The 15,396-nt window shown below is 29.2% G+C and overlaps 1 protein-coding gene across 2 annotated transcripts in view; it reads right to left on the reverse strand.

The window, feature by feature from the left end:
* shf (WNT inhibitory factor 1) overlaps window positions 1-15,396 on the reverse strand; it is a 60,634-nt gene that overhangs the window by 23,941 nt on the left and 21,297 nt on the right. For both annotated transcript variants that reach the window (XM_075360614.1, XM_075360612.1), the window contains exon 5: window positions 13,130-13,273. In XM_075360614.1, coding sequence (XP_075216729.1) covers window positions 13,130-13,273 — 144 coding nt within the window. The remainder of the gene's footprint in view (window positions 1-13,129; window positions 13,274-15,396) is intronic.

The following is a 15,396-nucleotide window of genomic DNA, read 5'->3' on the forward strand; positions in this document are numbered from 1 at the left end:
AATAGAAAAAGAATTTTTTTTGTGTTGTATGCTATTAATAAAAATTCTAAAAATCTTGTAATAGCTGTGTGCGGTTTATAAGAGTTGTTATGTTTTCAAGATCATGTTTTCCAAAAATGTCAATCTATGGTTTATCAAAAAATAGAAATTTGTTCTACATAATTTTTTTCATTTATAAAAAGAAAAATCAGTCTACAATTTTGCATATAAAATACAAAATCTATCTTTTACAAGGGAATCAAAACAATAGAAATCTTAAGCTATCAAGAAAATACTTCATACATAAATTATTAAAAAGTCTAGTTTAGTCCCAAAAAAATACTCCTGATTTAATTTTTTAACTAATAAAAAGCAGTTAACAAAAAATGAAATAAGTTACTTCAAAACTATTAAAAAGAATTGTGCATTTAGATACTGAAATTATCTAAAATAAAGTATGAATGTTGGCAAAATTCAAAATATATCTGAAGTCAATGATGTATAAATTAAATAAGACTTGATTAAATTTTGACCACATAATACAAAATAATCATAATACAAAATAAAAAACTTAAGGTTTTGATTGCTTCAAAATCTTGCTTATGAATGTGTGTGTGTGTGTGTGTATATATATCACAGATATATATATATATACACACACACAAGCAGATTCATTAGCTGGCACCTTTTTGGAAGTGCTCTAATGTATTTAGTTTCTATAAAATTGTATACTTGTATTTAATGTTTCTCTGTTATTTAAAAAACAAACTTAATCATGTTTGTAATAAAGAAAATTGCCCACTCATTCGTTATAAAAGTAAAATAAATTGAAAGTTCCGTGTTTGTTTTATAATACTGACTCAATCCTGGCATTATGCTTCTACAAAATCTTTTTTTCAACAATAATGCAATTCTTTCCTTAGCAGTTTTTACCAAATTTGTTACTGGATTATAATTTTGTATTCTTGTGATGATTTTGTCATAACAATCAAAGATGAAAATTAAAACTATCAATTTTTAAAATAATTTATACCAGATTTATTAAATATCTTTTTTAAACTTGCTTCATAACGCTTTCAGTCACTTTTACTTTCATCTTCAGTTGGGCCGTTATTCAATCCCTGGTATTAGCAGATGTTCTTGTGGTTTTCATTTAATTAGGCAGACACTTATTTGAAATGTGGTTTAAATGTGGATTTAATTAGTATTTCTTCATATAATATATAATTTTTTGAGTTTTGTGCATTTAAAAAAATGAACAATTATGTTTGAGTATGTCAAGATCTCCTTCTTTGTGTGTATCTAGAATAAAATAAAACAACCTACCTGACTAAAAATACTAGTCACTGAAGAGGAGTCACAAGAGTGACTAAACACATTTACATTTTGCAAAATTTGTATTTAATAAATTTGGTTTATAGTTTAACTTTTTTAAAATTAATGTTTGAAATAATTCTATGAAGATCTTCAGGAAGCTAATTTCTAATTTTAAAAAGTGATTGTGATTAATTTATTTTGTTGAAGTTAAATTTCATTTTTTCATATAGGTCTGTAAGGATGTATTTATAAGATGTAGCTTCTATGAATTGAAATTTTTATGTGAACACACTTTCTAGTTTTAAAGACAAATATTATCTGCTCATATTTTGTATGAAAATATAGTAAAGTATATTTCATTTAATTGTTAAATAAATCATTGTTATATTGATTTGTTTTTCTTTAATGTAGGATGATACTGCTGCTAAATAAGATATTATTAATTATTTATCTTTTATGTGTTTAGCCATTGACCTTAGGTCAATGAAAATAATTTTGTATAATAAATTAATATTAATATACTGGTGATAATTTTGAAGTTAAAAAATTTATTGTCTATTTGTGTACTAAACAGATTTTATAAGTAACCTTTAAGCTTGCAGAATGTTATTTTTGATTATGAGATTTAAAACTGCATAGATTTAAAAATAATTATATTAAATATAAATTACATTATACATATATACAGAGATTTCTACATCACAGTACTTCAACAAAATTTCCAAATAAAATAAAAATAAATAATACAATCATTGTTTTGTTTTTAATTTATATCTATAATTTCTCATTAAGCTGTTAATGTAAAGTAAATAATAATTGGTTACAAACCAAATCATATTTAAAGTTACCTAACATTTTGCTTAATCAAAATATTTTTAACTATTATTGAATTTTTTCCAGTGACACCAACAATGCTATTCTGTACTAGATTTCCAATTGATACTATTATTGGCAGGTTTTTTTTTGTCCAGAACGTACGCTTTGTGATTACAAAGCGTTGGACTTGAACTGTATTCATTTAGTATATAAGTGTTTAATAATGTTATTATAAATGTATTTATAATGTCATAATAAGTGTATTATTATGTTTAATAATGTTAACTCCCTCTATGAATCATGAGACGTTGCTGATAGTGAGGGGGCTTGAGTGCTCAGTGACACAGAGTAGCTGGACCGAAGGTGTAACCATGTTGGAGAGGTATCTGTTGAGAGCCAAACTAAGGAATGATTCCTGAAAGAGGGCTGCAGCTCTTTCAGTAAGGCATAAGTCAGGACGACTTAAACTGCCATATCAACATCCTTCAATCCTCTGAGTACTGCGCAGCTGAAATCAATGGAAAATTACAGCTGCTTTTTTTCCAAGAAAATGTAGCTCTCTGCATTTTCATATAACAAAGATGGAGGTGCCTTACTTGGTAAAATATTCCAGAGGTAAACTAGTCCCCTGTTCGGATTTCTGGGTGGGGACTATTAAGGAAGGGATCACCAGAAAATTAAAAAATAACATTCTACGAGTCACAGTATGGAATGTTAGAAGTCTAAAAAAGGTTGGTAGGTTAGAAAATTTAAAGAGGGAAATGTATAGATTAAATGTAGATGTAGTAGAAATTAGCAAAGTTCAGTAGGAAGAGAAAAACGATTTTTGCTCAGATGATTTTAGAATAATTAACTCAGCTTCAAATATTGAGCAGGCAGGAGTAGGTTTCGTAATGAACAAGAAGATAGGGAAGAGAGTAGAGTATTTCAAAATGCATAGTGATAGAATCATTGTAATAAGGATAAAATCAAAACCTAAACCGACAATGATTGTTAACATCCCTATTTGCCTACAAGAGTCCATGATGATGATGACTGATGAAGTAGAGTGTGTATACAAAGAAATTGACAAAGCAATTAAACACATAAAAGGGGATGAAAATTTAATAATACTTGGTGATTGGAATGCAAGCATTAGAAAAGGCAAGGAAAGAAATATAGTGGGTGAATACAGGCTGGGCAAAAGAAATGAAAGAGGGGACTGACTTATAGAGTTTTATTAATTGCCAACACCCAGTTTAAAAATCATAATAGAAGAATATTCACATGGAAAAAGCCAGGTGATACTGCAAGGTATCAGATAGATTATATCATGGTTAAACAAAGATTTAGAAATCAACTCGACTGCAAAGCTTACCCTGGAGCAGACATTGATAGCGACCATAATTTGGTGATAATGAAATGTAGATTGGGGTTTAAAAACCTGAAGAAAAGGTGTCAGATGAATCGGTGGAATTTAGAGAAGCTCGAGGAAGAGGAGGTAAAGAAGATTTTTGAGGAGGACATCGCAAGAGGTCTGAGTAAAAAAGATAAGGTAGAAAATGTAGAAGAAGAATGGGAGAATGTTAAAAAGGAAATTCTTAAATCAGCAGAAGCAAACTTAGGCGGAATAAAGAGAACTGGTAGAAAACCTTGGGTTTCAGGCGATATACTGCAGCTGATGGATGAACGTAGAAAATATAAGAATGATAGTGATGAAGAAAGTAAAAGGTACTATTAACAAATAAGAAATATTATAAACAGGAAGTGCAAACTAATGAAAGAAAAGTGTTCAGAAGTGAAAAGAGCAATGAACATTGGTATAATAGACGGAGCATACAGGAAAGTTAAGAAAAATTTTGGGGTACATAAATTAAAATCTAATAATGCATTAAACAAAGATGGTACACCGATTTATAATGTGAAAAGCAAAACTGATAGGTGGGTGAAATATATTGAAGAGTTATACGAAGGAAATTAATTAGAAAATGGTGTTGTAGAGGAAGTCAAAGAGGATGTGACAGAAGAAGCAATACTGAGATCTGAATTTAAGAGAGCATTAAAAGATTTGAATGACAGTTAGGCTCCTGGAATAGACAGAGTACCTGTAGAATTACTGCGCAGTGCAGGTGAAGAAGCGATAGATAGATTATACGTGTGTAATATTTTTAAGAAAGGGGAAGTTCCATCAAGACTTCAAAAAGAATGTTATAGTCATGATACCAAAGAAAGCAGTTGCAGATAAATGTGAAGAATACAGAACAATTAGTTTAACTAGTCATGCATAAAAAATCCTAATTAGAATTCTATACAGAATAATTGAGAGGAGAGTGGAAGAAGTGTTAGGAGAAGACCAATTTGGTTTCAGGAAAAGTATAGGGACAAGGAACAATTTTAGGACTCAGATTAATAGTAGAAGGAAGATTAAAGAAAAACAAACCAACATATTTGGCATTTGTAGACCTAGAAAGGGCATTCGATAATGTAGACTGGAATAAAATGTTCAGCATTAAAAAAAAATTAGGGTTTAAATACACAGGTAGAGGAACGATTGCTAACATGTACAGGAACCAAACAGCAATAGTAATAATTGAATAACAGAGAGAAAGAAGCTGTAATAAGAAAGGGAGTCCAACAAGGATGTTCCCTTTCCCTGTTACTTTTTAGTCTTTACATAGAACTAGCAGTTAATGAAGTTAAAGAATAATTTAGATTCAGAGTAACAGTACAAGGTGAAAAGATAAAGATGCTACGATTTGCTGATGATATAGTAATTCTAGCTGAGAGTAAAAAGGATTTAGAAGAAACAATGGACGGCATAGATGAAGTCCTACGCAAGAATTATCGCATGAAAATAAACAAGAACAAAACAAAAGTAATGAAATGTAGTAGAAATAACAAAGATGGACCACTGAATGTGAAAATAGGAGGAGAAAAGATTATGGAGGTAGAAGAATTTTGTTATTTGGGAAGTAGAATTACTAAAGATGGACGAAGCAGGAGCGATATAAAATGCTGAATAGCACAGGTGAAATGAGCCTTCAGTCAGAAATATAATTTGTTTACATCAAAAATGAATTTAAACGTCAAGAAAAGATTTTTGGAAGTATGTTTGAAGCGTACCTTTATATGGAAGTGAAACTTGGATGATCAGAGTACCTGATCATGTAGTTTTTTAATCTTACTGTATCTACCACATCCTATATCCTAATTATCTGTTTTATGTATTCCTGTTTTTGTCTTTCTTTAAAAATTTTATTAGAAATCCTGTTTTCCTACAAATGTTGTTTTTCAATAAACCCAATTACTGTAATGTATGATCGATCCACTTTTACAAGATTACAGCATACAGTTTTTTTCTTTTCTATTTATCTTAAACCTTTTCATTTTTGATTTTTATCAAGTCACCTAATTTTTAACATCCTCATCTAAAATCATATTTCAAAAACAAAAAAAGATTATTCTCTTGCCTTGTAACACATTTCCTTCATCTACCTTTTCTTGCTAATTTGAAATTTCGTATAATTATATTTTTAATGAGCGTGTATTGTTTCTTGGGCTTATCATCTGGCATATTAATACTTTCTACATTCATCCATCAATTCTAATGTATTTCTTATTCCTCTCCTACCTAAGGATATTTTTTAGAATCATCCATTTTCTGCAGGATCTGCTTTAACAATTATTTCTAGGCATTTTTACACAGTTTTTTGGAATTTTTTACTGTGCATCATCTTCTCTTATTTTACAACATCCCATTGCAATGAGTTGTGTTAAGTTTTTTCTTTAGTTTCTTTAACCTTTATCTATATTTTACAAAAAATAAATTGTGATCATTACAATCACTTCATGTACAGATTTTATAATGTATGGTTTAAAAATTGCTGCCTAACTGTTATGAAGTCTAACACCTTTTCATGCCTGACTTCACCTATATATATATATATATATATATGCATATCTTTTACATATATATTTTTTTTTTTTAAATATGTTAACAATTATTAATTTATATTTAGGAAAAAACTTTAAAAGCCTAGTTCCTTTTTAATTTCTTAGACCTAGCCATTAATTAAGAGATATATTTAATATCTCTTTAATTGCACTATCTCTTGCTGAAGAGGTAAGTAGAAAAGCCTATCCTACTGTTAAAGGCTGTGGTTTGAATCTATTTTTTTCTGATGACCTCCTACTGAATAACCCTCGCAAAGAGATCCAATTAGGGAGCTAATTTTATCTCCTGAGTATTTTACCCTAGAGGACAATATCATACAGACTTATAAAATAAAAGGGAAGAAGAAAATTATTTACTCAGAAAAACACTTCTACTTTCCTTCACTTTCAATAGCACAGTATTTGAATATATCATAAAGGTTTCTTTTGTTTAGACTATATCAGCTGTAAATTATTGACACTCTCAGTGACTTAAAAGGATTATGGCTTACTTTTAGGAATCATTCTTTAAACTAGGCTTTCCATCCTGCCAACCCAGAATGTTAGCATTTAAGGTATGGGTACCTGCTTTTCAAAGGTATCTAAGCTTGATCTATAACAAATTGATTTCAATTTGTATATATGAAATATAAAATAAACAAAAATACATAGTAGTGAAGAACAAATGCAGTTTTGATCAAATATAGTCTTTGACCTCTTCCTAAAAATATGTTTTTCTTACTCAATAAAACTACCTGGAATATATTTTAAAGCAATGCTGCTGGATTGCTAATAATACTAATCGCAATGAGGATGATTATAATATTGATAGAAAGTGTTTTTGACGCAAGTAACAAAATCCATTAATTTTAAATTTAATTTAGTTTGCCATTAAAAAATAAAACATTCAGTGTAATTTTCATTATCAACTATCATAGATAACAAGACCGTAAATAATATTGATAAAGGATATAAATGAAAAAATGGTAATAAATAATCTTCTATTTACAGTTTTAATAATCTATTAGTTGTTTATTTACAGAGCTTTATGATGCAACATTAATTGATGCACTAGTAGTACTCTTTCCTTAATTATGAAATATTTAATGAGTTCAAGTAAATAAACTTTTAAATTAAGATAATGATAAAATATTTATTGTTAATTAATTAGCTTAATTTTAACAGGAATGCACTAAACAAGCATTTTCATTAATGCTTACTAGATATTAATACCGGGGATAAAAAAATAAGTATATTTCAGTTCTGATGAATAATCTTATTTTATTGTTTTATTCTATTGATGTGCAAAATATAATTTGGTATAAACATTTAAAATACAATAATATAAACATGATTTCTTGGATTTTTTTATAATTCTAGAATGTGTAATAAGGTAATGAATGTGTTTTGTGAATAGTGAATAAGACTGAAAAAGTACTTAGTGACAGAAATATAAAATAATGACATATATTAACCAATATCATCTCAAAACTGCTGACGTTTTAAGAATGAAGATTTCTGCTCTACAAAATACCCAAAAGCATACAAAGAATTCATATATTGTATACAAAGAAAGAATTATAATAAATTGAATATTTTTTTAAACAATTTTTGAGTGCTTTTTTTTACTTTCCAATTTAAAACATATACAGTGTTAGACACAACCCAGGAGTATAGAGATTAAATTATTACATTAATAACTAATTATTAAATTAGATGATTAGTGACTGTACCAAATATTATGCTAGAGAGATTGGATATTCATTCAACTGTAATTGTAAAGAATACAGTGCACTGTTCATTAAACAGAATGAATCTTTGTAAATCGCATCATAGAAACAGAACACATCCTCTAGACTAATCACAATAAACAAATTCTACATTTTATATGTACAATTAAGCAATAAACTTGTCACACTTTCGGAGAATGATGTTTAAAAATCACTAAAATTTACAAATTAGTAAATAAAATTGAACAAACTACAGATAAAATATACTATACGATGGTTGTCCCAAAAGTTATACAAGTTATAAGTCATTTGGGATTTATTAAGTGCATAATGATGCCAATGCAGTCTGAAATGTAGCAGAAAAGAACACGGGTCACAATAAAATTCAAGCACATCAAAATCGAAACTTTAAAAGGCAGTATAGTGCCAAATGTTTATCAATCCCCTTACAAAGTGTGTAGTTATGGTACTGTAAATCACAGCACCATACAGCAGTGGCATAAAAACATAAACATCAGCGTTGTTTATTGCTGTAGACAACATAATCATCCCAATAGTTGCCATGTTGATTGACGAAGACAGTTGCATGAAAGTGAGAGAAATCAAAAATGAAACCGGAATACCAAAAACTACAGCACATTGCATTTAATAGAATATTTACTTAAAAAAAAGATAGCAGGCGAGTGGGTATCAATCACACCAACTGAATGAACAGCAAAAAGTGACGAGTCTGCTTACTCGTTATGAAAGGTAAGGCAATCAGTTCTTGAATTGAATAATTGCTATTGATAAAACATGATTGATGGATACATGAATTTAAACTTGAACTGAAGTCACAAAGCAGTGTAATAATCTAGAAGAGTCTATACTTTCCTAGACTAAAGAAATGTCATCGCATGAAGGCAAATAATGATTTTTCACTTAGGATAAAGAGGATGTTATTGCTACAGACTGAGTACCAAGTGTGACTGCTACTTACTACAGAAATCTCATTTGGAAGTTTCTGTGATGGAAAGTTTGAAAACTGTGTCCAGAAAAAATTGATGATGGTGTGCCAATTTTACATGACAATGTGAGCCTACATGTTGTGATTTGTGTTGCTGATATTTTCTCTTGTGAAGCATTTTTCCATCCACCATAGCACACTGATTTGAAACAGCTGGACTTCATTCTATTGCCAAGGCTAAAAGAACCACTCCGAGGAATTTGATTTTGTAGTTTGAAAGAGTTATTAAGTGCCATGACCTTGTTATATTAGTGAATTTGACACCTCAACAAAGATCATCCCCTGATAGTAATTCAAAAGCTGTCAGATGGTTAGTGAGCCTGCATTAGACATTGGGGGGGGGGGGTGTATTTTAGGGCTGTAAACTTGATTTGGTGTATAGATAAATTTTGTTTGGATCCTGATGAACTGTGAATTATTTTTTAGCCAACCCTCATATTAAGGAGGATATTACAACCAGTTAATGAAACAACCTATGTACTTTAAAATAGGTTCCATTATCACCTATAATAATTCCAATGAAGAAACAAAATAAAATCTCCAAAAGAATCGTCTACCAATAACTTTCAAAAATTTAATATTGTTAATTTCTTTAAATTAATAACAATGCCTATACATTATAAAGGCGTGACAGATTTTCCTTTATCTCAGGACCATGTTAAAGGTGAGTCCTTTCTATTTACTGATTACTTTTAAATTATTTCAATCAGTGATGTAACATATTTGAAATTTATTAAATATTTTTAATTTGTTAAATATGTTTGTAAATACAAGCATTATATATGCTAAATGTTTGCAAGAGGGATAACTTAACCAGAATAATTTAAAGTGATTGGAATGAATCTGATTTCATATTAGTGAAAACTTAAAATTATGTAAAATTCTGATTAAAAGAGATGAAACAGTTAAATAAACTAATAAATAAAAATGATGAATTTTTGGGCAACGGCTGTAAGTTAGCGCTGGTTTAATTTTAGACTAACAGTTCATGTAATTATTTTAATTTTTTATAAATTCCCACTAACACAGTAATATAATGCAAGATAAATAAATGTAAAACTTTTATTTTTTTGAATTTAAAGCAGAAAATAAAGGTGATGTTTTAATTTTGTTCAACATTTAATTGTTCTATGTCAACTTCTAACTTAATTAATATTTTAGGAGCGCTTACTCTTTATATAAATTAAATCTATCCACTATTTTTGAAGTTGCATTAATTTTTATGAATTAGAAATTATTTCCTGATTTTTAGTTGAATTTCATATATTTTTATATTTGATTTCAAATACTACATGATTAAAAGCACTTTTAGTTCAATTTTTGATGGATTATAAACAGTTAGTTAATTTAACTGTACGGGATATTATAGTTAGCTTTGTTTTTGTTTGAACTATTTCATTTAGCTAGACTTTAATCATCTCTGAGGAATGGTATCTCTTTGCCCAAAAACTTATCTGAGATAATTATGTGACTTTAGATTATTTTATTTTATGTTTGATAAAACAGTAATTTATCAGTAATTTGTAATAAAGTGAGGTAAGGATTGTAAGTAAAATAAATATTTAATAAGTAAATAATAATACGACTGACTGGGTGGGTCTAGGTCAAGACGTTAGGCAAGGATAGTACCTCTCACCACCACTGTTCAACATTTACATTGAAGGTATGATAAGTATACATTAGAAGGAAGAATAAGTTCAGGGGACGAAAAATAAATACTAATGAAATGAAATGAGTTCTAACTGATGGGACACACATTTCAAAGATTGTTAACATCCCTGAAGAAGGAATGAAAGAAAGATTATGGGATGAAAATAAATATAGGAAAAACTGGAGTAACAGAAGCAAATAACAAAGAGGATTTAGTTAAAACAAGTGAAGAAAGAATAGAGAAAGTAAAAAAATTACAGGTATTTGGGTATAACGGAGACAGAGGAGTGGAAGAGCACAATGGAAATAAAAGGAAGGATAGTGATGGCAAAGGAAACCTTCAATAAGAGTGAATTACTATTTAGTAAAAGTCTGGATTTAGATTTAAGGAAGAGGTTAGACAAATGCTATATATGAAGTGTCTTGTTGTATGAGAGTTAAGCATGGATAATGAGGAAGAGGGAGAAAGATGGATTAAAGCTTTTGAGATGTGGATGTGGAGAAGGATGGAGGAAATAAGATGAATGGATAAAGTGAAGAACTAAGAAGAAATGAAGAGGATTAAAAAAGATCACTTGTGCAGGAAGTGCATGAAAGAAAAGAAAACTGGTCAGGAGATGTGTGGAAGTGGAATCTTGACAATTGCATTGAAAGGATTAGTAGTAGAAAAGAAGCAAGGAAGAAGAAGATGAAGTTAATATATGAGATGAAGATTGGAAACTACAAGGGGACAAATGAGAAGGCTTGGGATAGGGATAGATGGACAGTGATGGCGTAAGGGGCCTGCTGAAGTCTGCTTTCTTTCACCTCGCTTAAAAATTGAGGCCATTAGATTGATTAGAGGGGAATTTGTTTTTAGCTTCATGTGACTTGACAGTCACAAAAAGTTTGTTTGTAGATATTTATGAATTGAGTCTAATTTCATTTTTAATATTAAAATTATTTGTTCCATACAGTTATTTTAAGTTCAACAGTTATATTATTAACTCACAGACATGAAACTAAATGAAAACTTCAATTTTCCATGCCTTGATATTTCTAACCAAAATAAAGCCTTGTTTCATTGACAGATTTTCAGTAATTGAGTAATGATGTGATAGCTGCTTTTACTGATAATAGAAATAGTCTTTAAAAAATATGTAGTAATCTATATTATCTTCAAGAACATTTTTTTTATTTATATTAAACCCTTTTCTTTTAATTTACAGACAATTTAGATAATTTAATCCTATTTCAAGCAAAAGACTTAGTCTCAACATTAAAACAGGCTTATCACCTCCCCTCCTGCAATTTCAGTCGCACTATGATGGATAAGTTCTGTACCATATGGAAAATGTTAAGCAGAATTGTGTATCTGTTCTTTTAATGCCATATATATGAGATGAATTCAATATGAAACACAGGTTGTACCTGAAAATGCCACTATCACATTCAAGAACTAAAAACATTACATATCAAATATTAGATAATGTGAGAAAAGAATTTGTTTCATCTTTTGCATTCTTCAATGAATTTATCATCCCAGTGCACGTTAAATATCAGGTCTAAATATCGGTTAATAAAATATACTCATGCAGTCTACACTTACATGAGTTAAAACGTCTATTAACTTATAAGTTAATGGACATTATAAGTAATACAAATAAATCTGACTGATGTCTCTAGTAATATGGGTGTTTTATTTGTGGTATGACCAGGAGTTAGCACATTCAAGGCTAAAATTACAATGGTTTTCTGTATTAGCTTCAGTAAGAAGCAGAAGTTTTTGTTAATGCGTGTGTGTTTATTATTCATTATGGTTAGAGTACCAGTTATGGTTATGGTTAGTTCTACGCGTAATGAGTTGTTACAGTCATCCGCTGATATTCAATATTCTGTAACAGGACCAGAATAATGGGCCAGGGTAATGGAATTCTTCCAGTTAAGAAGAAAGAAAAAGAAAATAATAATGAAAAGAAAAATCAAAAGGGATTCTTTTCTTAAGATAACGGCCCGTTAAAGATCTATTCTTTGTAAAACAGCCATAACAGTGAGTAGTTTCGCAAACCCGAATTCAACCCATATGAATTCAATGTATTCAACCCGAATTCATTGTCTTTAATAATGAATAATTTATTGAACATTAATTAGATAAATCAAGCTAGAAAAATGATGACTCACAGCCAGTTAGTGCTTTCATTGTTATTCGTATCATTCTGATAAAAATAGTACATTATATTAAAATAAATTTCTATAAACTTTGTCAGAATTACATAGAGAGAGAGAGAGAGGGAATAAAAAAAAAGAATTGTTTGTCTCTATTATTTAATTGGATAACTTACATTTTTGACTGAATTATGTTAATAGAAATACAGAATCTTCCTTTGAAATTCCCTATATTTATTTAACTATATCTCTCAAAATATTACACATATCCACATGAAACAAAAATTAAATTAAACCTGCTTTAGCAAGTTAAAACAAAAAATCACATCACTTCCACATGTACCCCACCAGTCACATGAAGAATATCTGATTTTTTGCCATGTTCATTGAAGCATTTCTGGTATGATGGTTTGCATTTCGAACACTCACATGCATCTATGGACAATTCTCCTCCAATTACCATGAGTACTGACATTCATCACATTTTAATAACTAAGAAATTTCCAGAGAATTATCACTGTTAATTTTGTTAGTACTATTTAATAGTGAAAAAATGATTGCACTTTTAACTTACCTCTCTCAGCACATTCTTTGCGTAATCGTAACCGCAGTGGTGTACCAGGTAAAGGACGACCTTTACGACTCTCTATTAATAAACCAATACCAAAAGCTGCGATACCAGAACTATTTCCAGAGCATGGAAGAAGCACACTAAATACTATAACAGATATTGCACACTAGTCAATTTATATGTTTAAAGTATGTAGGAGTGCAAGAAATTCTTTATAAAAGTTACAATATAGATATACGACCATTGTGTACAAAACAAGACACACAAATTATATAAAACAGACACATTACCTCCACAAAATCATGTACTCTATTTACACTAATCAGTAATAGCAAAGACTCTGGCTTAGAACAGATTTTACTATAAACATTATATTTCAACAAAATATTCTCTTCAGAAAATCTTTTAAACAGTAATAAAATTTACTTAGGAAGGATTTTAACGTGTATTTTTAATACAAGATTTTTATATATGTATTTAATGAGTTACTTGCCTGATAAAAAATTAAAGTTTGAGGAAATTTTTTTAAAAATTGTTAGAACTACTAATCCAAGAATATTAGGCTAGGTGGTGGTCAGTTTGTTAGTCTATTTTTCTAAATTGATTTCAATTCTAATAGAGTGAGATTTGATTAAGATCTTTATATCAACTATAAAAATATTGACATGAAATAAAATTACACCTACCACTGTTATAATGCCATATTGGCGAAATATAGCTGAACAATTATCTAGGAGGTATTTTAGACATAAACTTGATTGCCCACTTTCATAAGAAAAAATTAAATGCAGGTTTTGTTACTTAGGAACATCCTAAAACATTGTATCATAACCCAAACGACTATATATTTCCAAATATTCCCTTCAATATCTTGTGGTTTTCTGAGATACTTAACAGTTTAATGAATTAGCAAATTGCTCTTGCAAAAATGATCATTATAATTTTCCCACTTGACATTTGAGTAATTAGACAAAAAAAATATTGGCACATCATACTTTTTATTGAAGTACCATCAGTAGGATAATCAGAAATTTTAGAATTATATTTATCTTAAAATTAAGAAAAAAAACTACTCTAGAAAGTGAAATCAGTGTATTGAAAATCACACCAACATTTTTTTCACAAGATACCAATTATTGTTTTAATTTATGGGGTTTTTTTATTACTTATAATAATGAACATACTGTATGCAGAATGGTCTAAAACTTTATTTACGATAACAGTATTTGTATGTAGATCCTTCAAAAGTAAGGTACACAGAACAGTACAATAGATTCTGCAGTACACCATATTACATGAATATAGTTTTAGTTTGTGCTTATTCTATGAACAATGCTAAGCTAATGAAACAGCCTGAAATAATCTACCAATGGAAAAATTAAAATAAAGACAGTTTTAATTCCTACAACATAACACAATTCCAATTTTCACATCTGGAGTTTGTGTGATTTATGCATCTACAAAATTCTGTTTAATTATAATAATGTTTTTATCCTTGATAGAATCATACTGGATATTAGATATTATTTGACTGAAATTCTTAAAGTAGTAAAATAACTAAAATGTTTGGGTTCTGGAGTAGCTGCATTCCAGGAGCAAATCCCTAGTCAGATTGTTGGCATAATCTACATATTGGTCTTCTTGAAAGAAAATCAAGAGAACAGTTTTCAAATGCTTCCTGAATATACTACATCCAGTTAGGGAACTGATAATTTTTCTAAGATCTGATTTCTCTTTGATTATTAGAAGAAAAACTCCGTAGTTTATTTAAAGGATAGCCTCTTTTGAAATAATTCAATGTGTTAATAGTTTTGCAATAAACAGTGTTCAAATGGACTTTTTGATTAAGGAGCTCCTTCATCAACCTTACTTCCTGATTATCCATACTGTCATCTGAGTTCTAGCCTGTGGAAGGAATGAAACTAAAAAAAAAAAAACATTTTCAGCATTCTCAAAATAATAAAGAATAAAATTGGTGATAATTGAAGGCTATGAGTGGCAGGTACATAATTGTCTAAGAATAAATTAATTATTCACACAACAGTAATAACAGACTGATACCCAATGATAATGAATTTTCTAGTGAGTGAAAAATGCATATGATGTGGTACTTAAAAATTAATTTCATTTCTAGACAGATATTTGTGCTTAAGAATAGAAAGACTTCCAGCCAGAATGACTGTAATATTTGCTTGTTTATTTGGCTGTCACCAAGATCTTAGTGTGATAGCTCTAACTAAAGATAAACCTTAATAGAGTGTCAGGTCCTA

Source organism: Lycorma delicatula, chromosome 3 (genome assembly GCF_047948215.1).
Source record: "Lycorma delicatula isolate Av1 chromosome 3, ASM4794821v1, whole genome shotgun sequence".
Classification (NCBI taxonomy): Eukaryota; Metazoa; Arthropoda; class Insecta; order Hemiptera; family Fulgoridae; genus Lycorma; species Lycorma delicatula.